General features: G+C 36.3%; 1 protein-coding gene across 1 annotated transcript; it reads left to right on the top strand.

The window, feature by feature from the left end:
* The first annotated feature begins 10,951 nt into the window (after nucleotides 1-10,951).
* Nucleotides 10,952-14,189, top strand: LOC118767046 (zinc finger protein 708-like). The gene is made up of 4 exons (XM_036510988.1): nucleotides 10,952-10,975; nucleotides 12,234-12,568; nucleotides 12,682-13,209; nucleotides 13,683-14,189. Exons 1-4 carry the CDS (start codon nucleotides 10,952-10,954, stop codon nucleotides 13,807-13,809), a joined length of 1,014 nt encoding a protein of 337 aa, XP_036366881.1. The 3' UTR covers nucleotides 13,810-14,189.
* The last annotated feature ends 4,801 nt before the right edge of the window (nucleotides 14,190-18,990 follow it).

Here is an 18,990-nt window from a genome sequence, read left to right as displayed (position 1 = left end):
TTTCGTTTTTTTACTTTATTGCTTACATAAATTTCTACTTTATCCAATGTTAATCTGCACACAAGCTCCTTTTTGTTGTCATTCTAGTCAGCAATTTTCAGAAATTTGGCTAATAATATTATTTCAGAGCAAATGTTTCAAACGAATTCTTTCACAGATTTATAGAAACAATATTATATGTTTGTTTTGTATGATATTTTCCTTTAGTCTTTAAAACATTGTAGATACTGAGGTTGCTTCTTCTGTCACAACAACAACAACAATGTGCCCTTAAATATGGTTTCTGATTACAAATATCTTGGGTCATACATATCATCATCTGAAAAAGATTTTCTAACTAGAAAGGGTATGGCCTGGTCAGCCTGTAATGATATGCATAAAATCTGGTCATCAAATCTAAGTAGAGACTTCAAACTTGAAATCTTCAAAGCCACAGTCGAACCAATTCTACTATATGGCTCTGAAACCTGGACGTTATCAAAGAAGCTTGAGAGGTGGTTGGATAGAACTTACACTCGCATCCTTATGAGAGCTCAAAATCTCTCATGGAAGTGTCATCCAACCAAAGTACAAATATATAGGAAACTACCACCTGTATCATCTCTTGTGAAAGGTAGGAGAGTCCAGTTTGCTGGACATTGTTGTAGAGCTGAAATCGAGGTAATTTCTCCTCTTCTCCTCTGGAAGCCATCTGCTCGCGATACCAGAGGGCGCACACTCTCCTACCCTGATGTAATCTCCAGGGATACAGGCATCCAGCAACAGGACCTCCGTAATGCTATGATGGACCGTGAAGTCTGGCGTATCATGGTAAATTCCATTGTCTCGACCACAGTCGCGATACCAGAGGGCGCACACTCTCCTACCCTGATGTAATCTCCAGGGATACAGGCATCCAGCAACAGGACCTCCATAATGCTATGATGGACCGTGAAGTCTGGCGTAGCAGGGTAAATTCCATTGTCTCGACCACGGTCGCGATACCAGAGGGTGCACACTCTCTTACCCTGATGTAATCTCCAGGGATACAGGTATCCAGCAACAGGACCTCCGTAATGCTATGATGGACCGTGAAGTCTGGCATAGCATGGTAAATTCCATTGTCTCGACCACGGACGAACAATGATGATGATGATGTTCTGTCACCTGACGTTCTGAAATTATAGAGAAACAACAGTGTAAAATGTAGAAACTACTTAAAATATACAGACTCACTTTTATTGAGATAAACATATACCTTAACAACTCAGCTGGACAAAAACAGTTCCGTAAAGAAGTGCCGATCTTTCAAAGTAGATGGAAGAAGTGTGGATGAGCAAAGTCAGGACAGAGTACTTTTCTGGTGATATGATAAAGACCCATACTCCACAGCAGAAATGTTCAGACTCATCCCCCTGGTGGCCCAAAGCACTTGTGATTGTTCTTCATCAAAGTGAAATTGCAAGTGCGTGGTATCACATAAAAGTACCCTGTGAAGTGTCTACCCCGCATCCTTCGTGTCCGATGGCATCACTTTATCTCTAACAATTCGGTGCGACACCAGTGCAGAATCACCTCCCTCCGACAAATCATCCTAACGAGACGTCTGCATTGGCTGGGTCATGCCCTCCGTCGTCAACCAGAATTCATCTACGAAGCAATTGCCCCAGCTCCCTTTCAGGGTTGGTGAACGCAATGTGGTGGACAACGAAAAACCTGCCAGATGACAGTCAAGGCTGATCTGGAACCCAACCTACGAAGCAGTTGCCCCAGCTCCCCTTCAGGGTTGGCAAAAGTGATGTGGTGGACAAAGAAAACCCTGTCTGATGACAGTCAAGGCTGATCTGGAACCCAACCTAGGCCCCCTTATCTACGGCGTTCGCCACTGGAATGAGTGGTTGGAGATCAGGAGGTTGTTAGCCTCAACTCACCAAGCCTGGTCAGCGTTTGTGAGAGATGCAGCATTGAGGATAAATGAAACCAGCTCAACCCACCCCGGGTGAATACTGTAAGATGATGATGAAGAAGAAATCATAAATCAGACTGGAGTGTGCTGCAGCACTGAAGTTTGCCAGCCCTGCTCAAACCATTGAACCATTCCAGCATGGATGTCAGACATGAAATGATGAAAAGAGGAAGCTGAACCTTTCAGGTAATATGATAAAGACGAAGATGCCTGGCATCTCGCTTTACTCAAGAAGACCCATACTCCACAGCATAAGTATTTAGACTCATTCCTCTGGCGGCCAAAGGTATATGTATCCGTTCTTCATAAAAGCAGATTTGCAGCGTCATGTAAAAGTGCCACCATATTAAAGCAACAGTGTGGTGGCACATAAAAGCTCCCTGTGCACTATGAAGTGGTTGGCACTAGGAAGGGCATCCAGCTGTTGAAGTCATAAGAAATCAGACTGAAGTGTGCTGCATCTCCCCACCTTATAACCTCTGCTCAAACCTATTTCTTTACTACCCACAAGGGGCTAAACACAGAGGGAACAAACAGATTAAGTCGATTACATCGACCCCAGTGTGCAACTGGTACTTATTTTATCGACCCCAAAAGGACCAAAGGCAAAGTCGACCTCGGCGGAATTTGAACTGAGAACGTAACGGCAGACGAAATACGGCTATGCATTTCGCCTGACGTGCTAACGATTCTGCCAGCTCGCCGCCCTCAAACCATCGAACCATTCCAGCATGGACAACAGACATTAAAAGATGATGATGAACTTAACATTTTAATTTATTAAAATTGACATCATAAAATCTTGTGTGAATCTTCCATATTTGTAAACTACACTGATACCTTCACATTACTTTTTACTCTTTTACTTGTTTGTCATTTTGACTGTGGCCATGCTGGAGCACCGTCTTTAGTCGAGGAAATCGACCCCAGGACGTATTCCTTGTAAGCCCAGTACTTTTTCTATCAGTCACTTTTACCGAACCGCTAAGTTTCGGGGACGTAAACACACCAGCATCGGTTGTTAAGCAATGCTAGAGGGACAAACACAGACACACAAACACACATATATATATATATACATACATATATACGACAGGCATCTTTTGGTTTCTGTCTATCAAATCCACTCACACGGCTTTGGTCGGACCGAGGCTATAGCAGAAGACACTTGCCCAAGGTGCCACGCAGTGGAACTGAACCCAGAACCATGTGGTTCGTAAGCAAGCTACTTACCACACAGCCACTCCTTAAGAGTTTTAAAATAAAACTACAGAATGGTGGATGCTAACATTAGTCTTTCTCCAGAAATATAACTTGACATTGTTGTTTAGATCCAGGTCACTTCTGACTGAGCAGACGTGTAATTATAGACATTCCATCCATGAACATCCTGTCTATTTCTCTAACATTCTATACCTATAATTATGTCATTCAATACAGTCTTCAATATTTGTAACCCATAGGGGAAATTGAAGAGAAATGTGCTGTTATATCTTTGTTCTTCCTTTGTGATGTGTTTTGTATTTGGGGTCATTGTTTACGTAAATGTTTGACAAATTTACAATATTCTTGAGTAAAAAAAATAACAATGTAAGTTATTGTGTAACATTTTTAATGAGCGAAGCATTTAAAATGCAATAAACAGTAAATATGCTGTAATTACAGGATGTGATATTCAAGAAAGAATAATGTGTAGGGTTTTCAGGAGGAGGAGATTTGGTATAAGAGGTCCTTACATCATGAAAGTAAATACAGGAATGGGAGGTGAATATTGAAAGAAACCAAAAATCTCAACTACAGAAACTGCCCTTTTCCTTCCTCCCACGTATGAATGTGTTTGTGTTTTGTTAAGTTACAATTTTGATAGAATGATTTACCACAAATATCACAATGATATGGTTTCTCTCCTGTATGAACACGGTTGTGCCTAGTAAGGTGACTATGTTGAGAGAATGATTTACCACAGATATCACAAGGATATGGCTTCTCTCCTGTATGAACACGTTTGTGAATAGTCAACTGACTATTATAAGAGAAAGATTTACCACAGATATTACAATGATATGGCTTCTCTCCTGTATGTGTATGTTTGTGTTTTCTTAATGAACTATTTTGATAGAATGATTTACCACAGATATCACAATGATATGGCTTCTCTCCTGTATGAATAAGTTTGTGTTTTGTTAACGAACTTCTTTCAGAGAATGATTTACCACAATAACACAAAGATATGGTTTCTCTCCTGTATGAACGCGTATGTGAATAGTTAAGACACTATTTTGAATGAAGGTCTTTCCACAAATATCACAACGATATGGCTTCTCTCCTGTATGAAAACGTTTGTGTATATTTAAGTCATAACTTTGAGAGAATGATTTACCACAGATGTCACAATCATATGGTTTCTCTCCAGTATGAATACGTATGTGTTTTGTCAAACTATTATTTCGAGAGAATGATTTACCACAGATATCACAACTATATGGTTTCTCTCCTGTATGAATATGTTTGTGTCTTGCTAAGGCACTACTTCGAGAAAATGATTTACCACAGATCACACACACCGATATGGCGTCTCCCCTGTATGAATACGTTTGTGTTCTGTTAACAATTTACTTCCAGTAAATGATTTACCACAGATATCACAATGATACGGTTTCTCACCTGTATGAAGGCGTTTGTGCATAGTTAAGTAACTATTTTGAGAGAATGATTTACCACAAATATCACAGTGAAATGGTTTCTCTCCCGTATGAGAACGTTTGTGTTTAGATAAATAAGAACTATCAGAGAATGATCTACCACAGATATCACACTGATATGGCTTCTCTCCTGTATGAATACGTTGGTGTCTCTTTAGATCATTATTATAAGAAAATGATTTACCACAAATATCACAACAATATGGTATCCCTGTATGAATACTTTGGTGTGTACTTAATGTACCACTTCTGGTGAACGATTTACCACAGATTTCGCAATAATACAGATTCTCTCCTGTATGAATACGTTTGTGTGCAATGGAGTTATATTTACGAGAAAATGATTTACCACAGATATCACACTGATATGGTTTCTCACCTGTATGAATATATTTATGCACATTTAGATACTTTTTTTTCGAGAAGGACTTTGTACAGATATCACAGTTATATGATGTCATCTCTTTTATCATGTGTTCAGGGGAAAATCAATTCTATAATTTTCTCTCTCTTTCCTATTTCTTTTCCTCTCAAATCCCAGTTGATATATTTTTCTTGCTCTTGTTTTTATACTTTATTTCTTACACTTCTTCTCCTCTATTTCCTTCTACTGTTGTCTTTATTTAGCAAAACATCTGTAAATTTATCCAAGTTCCAGTGGCACGTATGCTCCAGTTCTTGACACACTAGTCCGTGATGTTTAGAAATTTGACATAAACGTCTACTGCTGTATTTCTGTCCAGTGTTACCTATTTTTAGCAACACTTCCATAAATTTATCCAACTTTAATCGGAACGCAAGCTCATCCTCTTGACATTTCAGTCAGGGATGTTCAGAAATTATTCCAGAGTAAATGCTTCACAGAAATTCTTCCACAGATCTGTAGAAACAATGTTATTCATCTGTTTTGTATAATATTTTCCTTTAATAATCTTTAAAATATGGTAGATATTGAGGATCCTTCTTCCATCATTTGATATTCTGAAATTATAGAAAAACAAGTGTAAAATATAGAGGCTATATCTTACAAACTATAGAATTTTCTCAATAAAGCCAAGAGAAAAAAATGTTTTATAAACATATTCTACCAGTATACGATGATTAAAAGTGTTTAGTTACATGGAAATTATTTTAAAAAACTGCCGGTCAAACCGAAAAGATCCGTTAGGGTTAGGGGGAAGGGTATCTTTTTTTCTTCAGAAATGTAAATAAACCTAATGTGTTTCTTAAACGAGGGACATATTCATACAGCACAGAATGTTTTCACCTCAATAGACGTCACTGATTGGTTGAAATTGCAGAAATTGAAGAAAACAAAACAACAAATATCTTACAAACTATAGAATTATCTCAATAAAGCCAAGAGAAAAAGATGTTTTATAAACACATTCTACCAGTATACGATGTTTAAAAGTGTTTAGTTACGTGGAAATTAATTTTAAATACTGCCGTTCAAACCGAAAAGATCCGTTAGGGTTAGGGTATCTTTATTTCTTCAGAAATGTAAATAAACCCAATCTGTTTCTTAAACGAGGGACATATTCATACGGCACAGAAGGGTTTTTTTTTACCTCAGTAGACATCAGTGATTGGTTGAAATTACAGAAATTGAAGGAAAAAAACAACAAATATGTTACAAACTATAGAATTGGGTGATCTTTCGTCTCTAGTAGACCTTTCCGTCGATTTCCGTAAAAACTTTTATTTTTTTACATATGGGCTTGCGGGAACTTTTGAAGTAATGAGAGCGAAAGAGACTAAGAGAAAGCGATTGTATGACGAGGGAAGTTCTTTTGAAGTTACCGTCCAGGGGAAGCATTGATGTACATGTGTGTGTGCGTGTGTGTTTGATGGGATGTGGGAGACAGAAAGTATGTTGTGTAAGTGAAGTGCTTCTGTTAGTGTGTGTTAAGAGACAGAGAGAGTAATGTGTGAAAGAGAGAGATAACTGAAATTTTATAACTCTCCCGTCTTTTTCTTACCATTTCACCATCGTCACATCAACAGAGACATAAAGGCTGCACAGTAGCAGTCGACAAGGCATGTATAATGATTAAATAAAAAAAATTTTGTCTATATCTTCGATCACTGTCATTATTCTATTGAGTCAACCTCATTATTTTCTACATAGCAGACCGTTACATAAACAGGCAAAGGTTATCTTTCGTTTTAACTCGAAATAATGTAAACACTGAATCGGCCATACATACGTACACATGCATGCATACATACATATACACATACACCGAGTAAAAAATTTCAGTTATCTCTCTCTTTCACACATTACTCTCTGTCTCTTCACACACACTAACAGAAGCACTTCACTTACACAACATACTTTCTGTCTCCCACACCCCATCAAACACACACACACACATGTACATCAATGCTTGCCATGCACGGTAACTTCAAAAGAACTTCCCTCGTCATAAAATCGCTTTCTCTTAGTCTCTTTCGCTCTCATTACTTCAAAAGTTCCCGCAAGCCCATATGTAAAAAAATAAAAGTTTTTTACGGAAATCAACGGAAAGGTCTACTAGAGACGAAAGATTGCCTAGAATTGTCTCAATGAAGCCAAGAGAAAAAAATGTTTTATAAACACATTCTACCAGTATACGAAGTTTAAAAGTGTTTAGTTACGTGGAAATTATTTTAAAAAACTGCCGTTCAAACCGAAATGAACCTATGTCTTTCGTAGCAAGAAATAGCAGCCAAATCCTGCACAATGAAGGACATCTCTCGTTCATAAAACACGGAAGAGGAACAACGAATTGATACGTCAAAAACCGAAAGTCTCCAGAATTAAAAAAACATTGAATCTTTCCATTGTTTAATACTTACGCAAATGTTTCATAAAAGGTAAGTGTTGTTTATATATGTGTGTATATGGCAGTTGAGAAATGCATTAAAAGAATTATAAATGGATTATTATTATCAGTTGATAAAGTGGAATTCACGCACGGGACATCGAAGCTGGTATCAAGTCAAGTATTCAGTGCGTTTATTACGCATGCGTATTAAGATACCGGAAATATATGTAAGGTATGTAACTCTGTTTAAATCCCTTTATATTTTGGTATACGTTCCGATAAGGAGATTATCTCCCTTGGCAAGGCGACGCTCCATGCAGAAAATTCTACTTCCGAGGACTTCTCACGACGGTGACGTTGAATGTCACGTGATCTAATGAATATTCAGCAGGTCGTGTTAAAGAATTATTTGCGATTCTATAGCCAGACTGTTACTGGAAAAAAGGCGGATTCGGTTGAAAGGTTAGAAGCTGTTAAAATTCTTGGATCTTTTCGGTTTGACCAGCAGTTTTTAAAAATAATTTCCACGTAACTAAACACTTTTACCACAAATATCACAGGGATATGGTTTCTCTCCTGAATGAATGGATTTGTGAGTCGTAAGGTAACATTTTTGAGAGAATAATTTACCACAAATATCACAGGGATATGGTTTCTCTCCTGTATGAATGAATTTGTGTTTAGTAAGGCCACTCTTTCGAGAGAATGACACATAACAAATATCACACTGATATGGCTTCTTCTTAGTATGGGTAAATTCATGAGAAGTTAAATGACTTCTTAGTACAAAGGATTTACCACAGGTATAGCAGTGATATGGTTTCTCTCCTGTATGAATGAATTTGTCTTTAGTAAGGCCACTCTTTTGAGAGAATGATATACCACAAATATCACACTAATATGTTTTTTCTCCTGTATGAATGGATTTGTGACTAGTAAGATTACATTTTGTAGAGAATGATTTACCACAAATATCACACTGATATGGCCTCTCATTATTATGAGTAAGTTTATGAGAGGTCAAATTACTTTTTACTGTAAAGGATTTACCACAGATATCACAAGAATATGGTTTCTCTCCAGTATGAATGTATCTGTGTCTGGTAAGGTGACTTTTCTGCAAAAAAGACTTTCCACAGATATCACAGTGATATTGCTTTCCTCCTGCATGAATACGTTTGTGAACAGTGAGATTTCCCTTTCTAGATATAAACTTTTTACAGATATCACATTGCTATGATAATTCTTTTTCTTTTGTCATCTCTTGACGATTCATTATTGTTCTCCAGTACACAAGCACAAAATGTATTTTTTTATTTCTTCTTTATATATTTCTCTGTTGATTCAAAAAGTTCTACAGCTATAATTACACCTGATCTGATCTTTGTGAATATCTGAAGATAATACAGCACCTTTGCAGATTTTTCCAAGTATATATTCCTGGCAATGGAATAAAGCAAATGTTGCTATTAATTCAGAAGAAATATTTCAGTTATTTACCAGAAATTTGTTATAGAAACAGGGTTATGTATATTATTTATAATATCTTCCATTAGTCTCCAAGTGATGATCAATATTCATGATGTATCTGATGTAAAAATTCCTTTATAACACAAGCATCTCATATTCTAAAATGACACAGAAACAGTAGAAGATATAGGAAAGACTTAAAAAGCAGAGATTCAACAATAGAAAATATAACTACATTTTCATAATGATAAACTGTGGATATAAACTTTTACCCCAATAATTAGTCTTTAAAATTAATTTTGTTATTAAAGTTATATTATACAACCTTGTGTAATGTCCACATATGCACAGCCTTCAGCTCGTCCACCTTCAAATATTATGTAAAATGCTAAACTACAAAATACTGGACAATAACGTTGTACTGTCTTAGGAAACATGATAAGTCACTGTTGTTTAGCCCTAGGTCACCTCTTACTGAGTAGATCTATTTAAGAAATTAGTGTTCACAAGCGTCATGACTTTTAGAACAGATCAAACATAAACATCACTATAATTTAGTCACTAACCACAATACAGACACACACACACAAACACACATATATACTGGGCTGCCCCAGTGAGATCCTCTATGCTGATTATCTTACAGCTGAATCAATACCAGCAAGAGAAAAGAAATTTCAGGTGTGTAAGCAGGGTCTGCAATTAGTGGGCCTTAAAGTTAATTTAACAGAGACCAAAGTCTTAGTAAGTTAGTAAGCAGACAAATCTTACAGGGAAATGGCCCTGCTTGAAATATGGAAAGGGAATATGCAGAAACTCCATAAGGTGTAGCCAGTGCAAGTTATGGATACATAAGATGTGCAGCAATATTAGAGGAACGTCAACACGAAAAATAGTAGATGTACATGTGCAATAAATAGAAGGAAATAGATGCTGTCAAATGTGGAGTAGAGAGCGAGTGATAAGTTAGAAATAATTGGTAGAATGTAACAAGGGAGCAAAAGACTTGCCTCTGTGGGGTTTTGTCTCTGAAGACCTTCTGCTGTTCAGTTCTGTTGAGAATTTCCAACAATTGTTACATTTTAACATTTTCTCAGTGACTAGGAAATATATTTTCCATACATTCACTCTCACATGGTTACCATCTACGAAATGGCTCCACCACATATTCACTAGATAACCACCGTCATTAGCATTTAAGGAACAAACTTATCCATTTGTTTATCTCTCATCACTGCACCTTAGCATATTAAAAATGTCATCAAATTATATAACTTGGAAACAAACATTTATTGTAGATTAGTTTGGAGAAATGTGTAACTTTTATCATACATTGATCAAGTGTGAATTCTATGCTGTATCATCAATTGTATAGGCTCATAAGGGACATGTTTGGATAGGGTTGCCAGATTAGAAAACTATATATACAGGACACTTTTAAAATCTCTTTCTATATATAAATTTATACATACCTACACACGCAATATATTATATAAAAGCAGAGAGATAAGTTAAAAACATAATGCAATTATTTTAATGGGTTATGAGGTCAAAATTATTTAATACAAGCTAAAAAAATTGGTGCAGCAATATTTAAAACTTTCACTGTCAAGTAGCCGGGTTCATTGGCTTTTATTAAAGAAATGTGTTATATCTTACCCCGTATCATAAATAAATCCAGTTTAATGTTGATTAACGTTAATCACCCGAAGGAGTGGATTTCGCGGGAAATATAAGTTAAGGACACTTCCTAGCGCTAACAACTTCGCAGTGTGCACTGGGTGCTTGTTTCTTACTACCAACACTAGTGAGGGGTTGACAAGTAATACAGCAAGATATGAAAAAAAAAGACAAAAAAAGCAGTTCACTTCGCTAAGTGGGAGGAAAGAGTTTAATAAAAGGCCTGGGATGTGATTTTGCACCAAGGAAGAAATGTTTTGCTATAGGGAAGATACACAGTTAACATACTTTTACCTAAGAGTGGGGGGAAGTATCTGGGATGAAAATAAGATGTTGGTGACAAGATGCAAGGAAAAATCCCACACAAAGTATGAGATGATGTATGGAAGGTGTCAAGCGGTTGGGGATGGAGTTATATGTGTGTGTGGGTGTCATCAGAAGTATGTCTCACTTCTAGCTATTGAAAATTGAATATATATATATATATATATATATATATATATGCTTGTGTGTGTGTGTAAACATTGGCACTAATTTATTAAAGTTATTGAGTTGATGTCCAGTCATAGAGTGACCAAATGTTTTGCATCTACAAATGCTTTGTGAATGCAGAACCATTGATCACTCTATATTCTGACATTAAATTGATTACTTTTATATGCATGTATATGTATATATATATAAGAATTTTTTGCGTAATGAGATTAAAAAAAAAAACCATAGTGTATAAATTCTGTACTTGGAATGACCACTTTTAAATACTGTTGAATCTTACTCTTAAGGTATTGGAATCTTACATTGTGTATAAACTTTATACTTGGAATAAACAATTTTAAATACTGCTGGATTTTTCTCAGAAAGTATTGGAATCTTACATATCTACCATTCTGCCTAAAAATGGATCTACAAATTCAATGCCCCTACATATCTCACATCTATTTTCTTTCCTCCACCTCACTCTCTATTTTGTATCCTATCCAAATTAACTATTAATTAACAATCCTCCCACATCATCTCCAATGAAGGGATATAATTAATAAATATCCTGAAAACAGGTGTAAGACCTTCTATCTATAAATGTTCTAATATCTACACGGCCTTGGTTTTTTATTGCATTATGCAAAAAATTCTTATTTACATACACTGACAGATGACCAACGTTGAACCCCTTATTCCCAAAATCACCGAACCTGGAATTAACTATGGTCAGTCTATGGCACTTATTCAGCATTACCTGACGACTTTGGATCTCAATGACACCATTACCTCTTAGATCCTATATATATATTATATATATATATATATATATATATATATATATGTATATTAGAAGTATTGGGGGTGATGTACCGATTTAATACATATGAAAGAAAAAAGATGTTCAGAATGCTGGATGGTTGTAAAAATATATATTCATATATATCAACGTGATCACCGTGACCGACCAGGCCATGTTGCTACACATCGCTGGTCACAATGCGTTTCGCATTGTTTTAGCCTTCAAATGACGCCACCCCACTGGCTAAGTGAGCAGGCCAACAGAAGAAAGAGTGAGAGAAAGTTGCGGCAAAAGAGTACAGCAAGCGTATTCATAAGCGTATTCACACTGAGGAATACCCATATCAGTGTGATATCTGTGGTAAATCATTCTCTAGAAATACTTCTTTGACTGATCACAAGCATATTCATACTGAGGAATACCCATATCAGTGTGATATCTGTGGTAAATCATTCTCTGGAAATACTTCTTTGACTGATCACAAGCGTATTCATACTGAGGAATACCCATATCAGTGTGATATCTGTGGTAAATCATTCTCTAGAAATACTTCTTTGACTGATCACAAGCGTATTCATACTGAGGAATACCCATATCAGTGTGATATCTGTGGTAAATCATTCTCTAGAAATACTTCTTTGACTGATCACAAGCGTATTCATACTGAGGAATACCCATATCAGTGTGATATCTGTGGTAAATCATTCTCTAGAAATACTTCTTTGACTGATCACAAGCGTATTCATACTGAGGAATACCCATATCAGTGTGATATCTGTGGTAAATATTCTCTAGAAATACTTCTGTGACTGATCACAAGCGTATTCATACTGAGGAGTACCCATATCAGTGTGATATCTGTGGTAAATCATTCTCTAGAAATACTTCTTTGACTGATCACAAGCGTATTCATACTGAGGAATACCCATATCAGTGTGATATCTGTGGTAAATCATTCTCTAGAAATACTTCTTTGACTGATCACAAGCATATTCATACTGAGGAATACCCATATCAGTGTGATATCTGTGGTAAATCATTCTCTAGAAATACTTCTTTGACTGATTACAAGCGTATTCATACTGAGGAATACCCATATCAGTGTGATATCTGTGGTAAATCATTCTCTAGAAATACTTCTTTGACTGATCACAAGTATATTCATACTGAGGAATACCCATATCAGTGTGATATCTGTGGTAAATCATTCTCTAGAAATACTTCTTTGACTGATCACAAGCGTATTCATACTGAGGAATACCCATATCAGTGTGATATCTGTGGTAAATCATTCTCTAGAAATACTTCTTTGACTGATCACAAGTATATTCATACTGAGGAATACCCATATCAGTGTGATATCTGTGGTAAATCATTCTCTAGAAATACTTCTTTGACTGATCACAAGCGTATTCATACTGAGGAATACCCATATCAGTGTGATATCTGTGGTAAATCATTCTCTAGAAATACTTCTTTGACTGATCACAAGCGTATTCATACTGAGGAATACCCATATCAGTGTGATATCTGTGGTAAATCATTCTCTAGAAATACTTCTTTGACTGATCACAAGCGTATTCATACTGAGGAATACCCATATCAGTGTGATATCTGTGGTAAATCATTCTCTAGAAATACTTCTTTGACTGATCACAAGTGTATATCCGTGGTAAATCATTCTCTAGAAATACTTATTTGACTGGTCACAAGCGTATTCATACTGAGGAATACCCATATCAGTGTGATATTTGTGGTAAATCATTTTCTCACAACAGTACTTTAAATAATCACAAACGTATTCATACAGGAGAGAAGCCATATCATTGTAATATCTGTGGTAAATCATTCTCCCAAAGTGGGGTCTTCTCTAAACACAAACGTACCCATACGGGAAAGAAGCCACAGGATTCTGATATCTAGTGAATCATTCTCTAGCAATAGTTACAAACCTATTCATACTGGAGGAAAAACCATATCAGTGTCATATCTGTGGTAAACCATTCTCTGCAAATGGCATCTTAAGTACATATGTGAGTATTCATACACAAGTGTAACCGCATCAGTATTAAAATTTATTACAACAGGACAACAATTATGAATATTTTGTCTGCTAAAAGACAGGGTTTATTCCTCTTCAAGCTTGACATTATCAACTTCAGTTTCTTGGATGTCAACATGAAATTCGTGAATCACACCTTCAATATCATTTATATATCTAAATATATCAACACAGAGATGACTTTGGTTTCTGAAGATGATTGTGCTGGATTTTTGAGGAATTTATTATGAGAGAATAAAGGAATGGGAATAAGGAATAAAAGTTTTAAGTGACATTGATTTTGTCTTTGTTGTATTTTCATCATCATCATCATCATCATCCTTTAACATCCATTTTCTTTGCAGGCTTAGGTGGGAAAGTGTGACAGGTGCTGGAAAGCCAGAGTGCTTCTCCTGGTTCCACTCAGATTTGGCTTGGTTTCTTTGGCTGTATGCCCTTAAGATACGAGGCATATTCTATTAATATTCCTGTTCAAGTATCATAATAGCATGAAACTAGTAGTAGCCCTTTCAATTGTGTATTTAATTTGATATATGTATGTATGTGCGTGAACATGATGTCAGTCTGATAACTAAAATAATTGTATACAAATCTTGTATTTTGAGCATATCTTTGTATAGGGCAGAAGCATGGACTCCCTTTTGCAGACAAAAAAACTTGAAACTTTTCACGTATGCAGCAAAATGGCAAGATAAGAACTAGTCAACAAGACCTTTCGGCAGTGTAGCTGTCACTTGTAAACCCATGTGGGTTTATTTACATTTCTGAAGAAAAAAGAAACCTTTCCCCCACACCAAACCCTAACGCCACAATCTTTTATTCATACGAACGTGACTGATATGAAATGACAAACTAAATGGAGACCGCAGGAAGTTGTTGTTGGCAAACAACAGCAGAATTTGTATTCACCTCAGTAGACGTCATTGATTGGTTGAAATTGCCAAAATGCAAGTAAATTTAACAACAAATAGCTTACAAACTACAGAATTTTCTCAAGAAAGCCAAGAGAAAAAGATGTTTTATGTAACACATTCTACCAGTATACGAGGTTTAAAAGTGTTTATTTACAAAGCAATTATTTTTTACATCTGCCGGTCAAAGTGAAAAGGTCCATGGCTTGTTTTTGAGGCTACAGCTCCCTATAAAAACTCAGCTGTTCTGGTGAAAATTTGAAAACTCTTCAAGATGAAGATGTTCCCAGAATGGGACAGTAGAGAATAATGGGACTGTTGGAGAAGAAAAGAAATGCAACCAGATAAAGGGAAATAACTTTTACAACACTCCAAACCACTTGGTCCCTGTAAATTATTAATTAAGGTGCTTAATTACTGATCACTGACTCGTTGTTTGTATCTGAATACGGTATGTTGACAAAGATTTACTTTAATGCTGCAAAGGTGATAATACTACTACTAATAATAATAATGTAATAATAGAATTATGTGAACCTCTTGATCGTAAAGTAATTATTTCGAATTGGAAACTTAACAAAATTAGGAAAATATATTTGCTCGTCTTAATTAATAATTCTAATGAAATGAATTTCTGAAAACCTATGACGACTTTTACATGTGATGAATATTGTTGTATGTAATAAATGGATATAAAGGAAATTAACGGAAATAGAAGTGATAGAATAATTAATATGGATAATTCCATATAATTGTCCTAATTGTTGTTTATGAGGCCTTGATAATAAGATTACTTTAATGTTGTATTAATAATAGTGATGATGACGATGGTTTCAAATTTGCCCAAGGCCAGCAATCTTTGATGCGAGTGAGGGGAGAAGTAGAATATAGGAACTTAGTATTACCCGAAAGGGATGAAGGCAAAGTCGACCTCGGCCATATTTAAACTCAGGACTTTCCGCCAAAGTCGACATTTCACTTCAATTCGTTTCTGAGTGCATAAATAATAATGAAGATAATGATAGGGGCCTGTAATTTGGAGGGGAGACGTAATTCTATTGCCTGGACCCTAGTTCTTTTTATTGCTTTTTATTTCATTGACCTCGAAAGGATGACAGGCAAAGCAAACCTCGGTGGAATTTGAACTTCCAGAGTAAAGACGGACGAGTGTTACATGTACTATGGGATCTTTTCGGTTTAAACAGCAGTTTTTTTCTTGCTGTGTCATATGAAATTGTCACCTATAATTATGACCCTAGTATCGATCTATTGCATTTCAGTCTGTTTGGGGGTTAGGGTTAGTTAGGGGTGGTGGAAGGATATCGTTTTTCCTTCACAAATGTAAATAAACCCAATCTGTTTATATACTGATAGAATAATAGCAAGCTTAAAAAATAAAAACAGTAAGGCCTGGGATTGATTCATTTGATCAAAAATTGAAGGCGGTGCCCTGGCATGGCTGCAGTCTAATAACTGAAAGGAGTAAAAAAAAAGGTAAAAGATCTATGTGTTGTGTTCTTGAGCAAAACGTGTCATTTCCCATGCTCCTGTCCATTCAGCTGTAAAAAGTGACAGACGGGTGTTTCATTCAGGGAAAATGCTAAGGGTGGCATCATTGAAAACCTATAACAATGTGAGGAAGCACATTGTGACAACATCTGATAGTCTCTGGTTGATACACTAGTAGGGATACACACATGCATGTGTATGTACACAGTCATTATCTGTGGCCATGCTGGAGCACTGCCTTTAGTTGAGCAAATCGACCCCAAGACTTATTCTATCGGTGTCTTTTGCCAAACTGCTGAGTTATGGGGGACGTAAACACACCAGCATCGGTTGTCAAGCGATATTGGGGGGACAAACACAGACACACAAACACTCACAAGGTTTTGGTCAACTCAAGGCTACAGTAGAAGACATTTGCCCAAGGTGCCACCCAGTGGGACTGAACCTGGAACCATGTGGTTCGTAAGCAAGCTACTTACCATACAGCCACTCCTACCCCTATATATATATATATATGTGTGTAAGTATTTTTTAATCTTTTACTTGTTTCAGTCATTTAGACTATTCCCATGCTGGGGTACTGCCTTGAAGAGTTTTTAGTCAAATGATTCAACCCCAGTACGTTTTTTACAGGGATGCAAACAAACCAACAGTGGTTGTTAAGCTATGTTGGGGGACAAACACAAAGACACAAATATATTCTTCTATTCTTTTACATGTTTTAGCCCTAAGACTGTGGCCATGCTGTGGCATGGCTAATGAAAAATATGGAAATCTTTATGAATTTGCATGTCATTTTGTGCAGGGGCTATGCTGTATCATTCCAAGACAGGCTTTTTTCAGTTTCCATTTACCAAATCCACTCACAAGGCTTTGACTGGCCCAAGGCTATTGTAGGAGACATACAGTAGGACTGAAAGTAAGCTTCTTACTACACACCCATGTCTGCACCTAAAGTTACTGAAAGGGTCATAGCTCAATTAATTAGGGAGAGAGTTAGTGTAGATAGATGAGATGCAGTTCAGAGTTGTGTCAGGCCGAGGCACAATTGACGTCATATTCCTGGTTAGGTAACTGCAGGAGAAATATCAAGCCAAAAATAAATCCCTGTACCTGGCTTTTGTCAACATGGAGAAAGCCTTTGATAGAGTCCCCTGATCCTTTATTTGGTGGTCAATGCGAAAGCTAGGGATAGATGAGTGGTTGGTGAGGGCTGTACAAGCCATGTACAGGGATGTTGTCAGTAAGGTGAAGGTTAGCAACAAGTATAGCAAGGAATTCAGGGTGCAAGTAGGGGTTCATGAAGGATCAGTCCTCAGCCCCCTCTTATCAGTTCTCCAGGCAATAACAGAGAAATTTAAGACAGGCTGCCCCTGGGAACTCCTCTATGCTGATGACCTTGTTCTATAGCCAAATCAGTTCCAGAACTAGAGAAGCAATTTCAGGTATGGAAGCAAGGTCTAGAATCAAAGGGTCTTAGAGTTAATCTAGCAAAAAACAAAGTCTTAGTAAGTAGGTGAGCAGATAAGTCACAAATCTCTTAGGTTGATGACCCTGCTCGACTTATAGAAAAGATGTAGGTAGTAACTCCATAAGATGTACCCAATGGACACATAAGAAGTGCAGCAATATCAGAGGAAAGTTAACAGGAAAAATAGTTTTTGTGTATAGAATGTACACAAGTACAATTAACACTAAAAATGTACAGAAAATAGACTCCAGGCTCCATCAAATTCCAGCAGGAAAAAATAATGGTTGATAGCTTCCATTACCTAGGTGACCAAGTCAGTAGTGGAAGTGGATGCTCTAAGAGCATTGCTGCTAGAATAAGAATAGGCTGGGCAAAGTTCAGTGAGATCCTCCTTGACTGTTAGCGTTTCAGAGTATATATTTCTCGCTATGGTGTTTATGTAGCTGGAGTCAGGATTTATGTATAATGATAACACTTATAAGTAAGCTATAAGTGACGTATTTATCAATATATATTCCTACTTCAAAAATAAAATATATTTATCTATTTCCAAATAGGAAACATATAAAAGTAGTGTTACACAAACAGTAACAAAACACCACTATAAAAAGTGGTGACCTCCTGATGTGATCTCATAGATAAACCACCACATCATAAAAGTAGAGACACTTGTGAAAAATATATAAAATTTTCAATAGAAAATAGATGACAGTTTCATTACACAAAATTTGATTAACAGAAATATTTGATATTAAAAGTTGAAGGAAAAAGTACATGAAGAAAGAGAAAATAATTACTACATTACTTTATTTATGTACATTTAACATTTATAGTACAGTTGGAAAGTAAAGTCATTTTGTTGTAGAGAATTACAACTTAAAAGTCACACTAGCTAATCCTTCATACTAACTACTAGAGTTCACAACAATTCAGATAAGTCTTGTTGGATTTTTATCATAGACATGGCATAAAAAATAGCCAATATCTCAATGAGTGAGTGTCGTGGAGTTTAGTAACATCCTATGAACACTGATTAATTTCCCCCAAATCAGTTTTTTTATAACTGCTCATACCTGAATTCTAAGAACCATATTTTGTGAAAGAATTCTCTTTGACGAAAGTTTAGAATTCAAACATGGACAATAATTTTA

The sequence above is a fragment of the Octopus sinensis genome, linkage group LG18 (assembly GCF_006345805.1).
Source record: "Octopus sinensis linkage group LG18, ASM634580v1, whole genome shotgun sequence".
NCBI lineage: Eukaryota > Metazoa > Mollusca > Cephalopoda > Octopoda > Octopodidae > Octopus > Octopus sinensis.
Note: the sequence above shows the minus strand (reverse complement) of the source record. Positions and strands in the feature narration are given on the sequence as shown.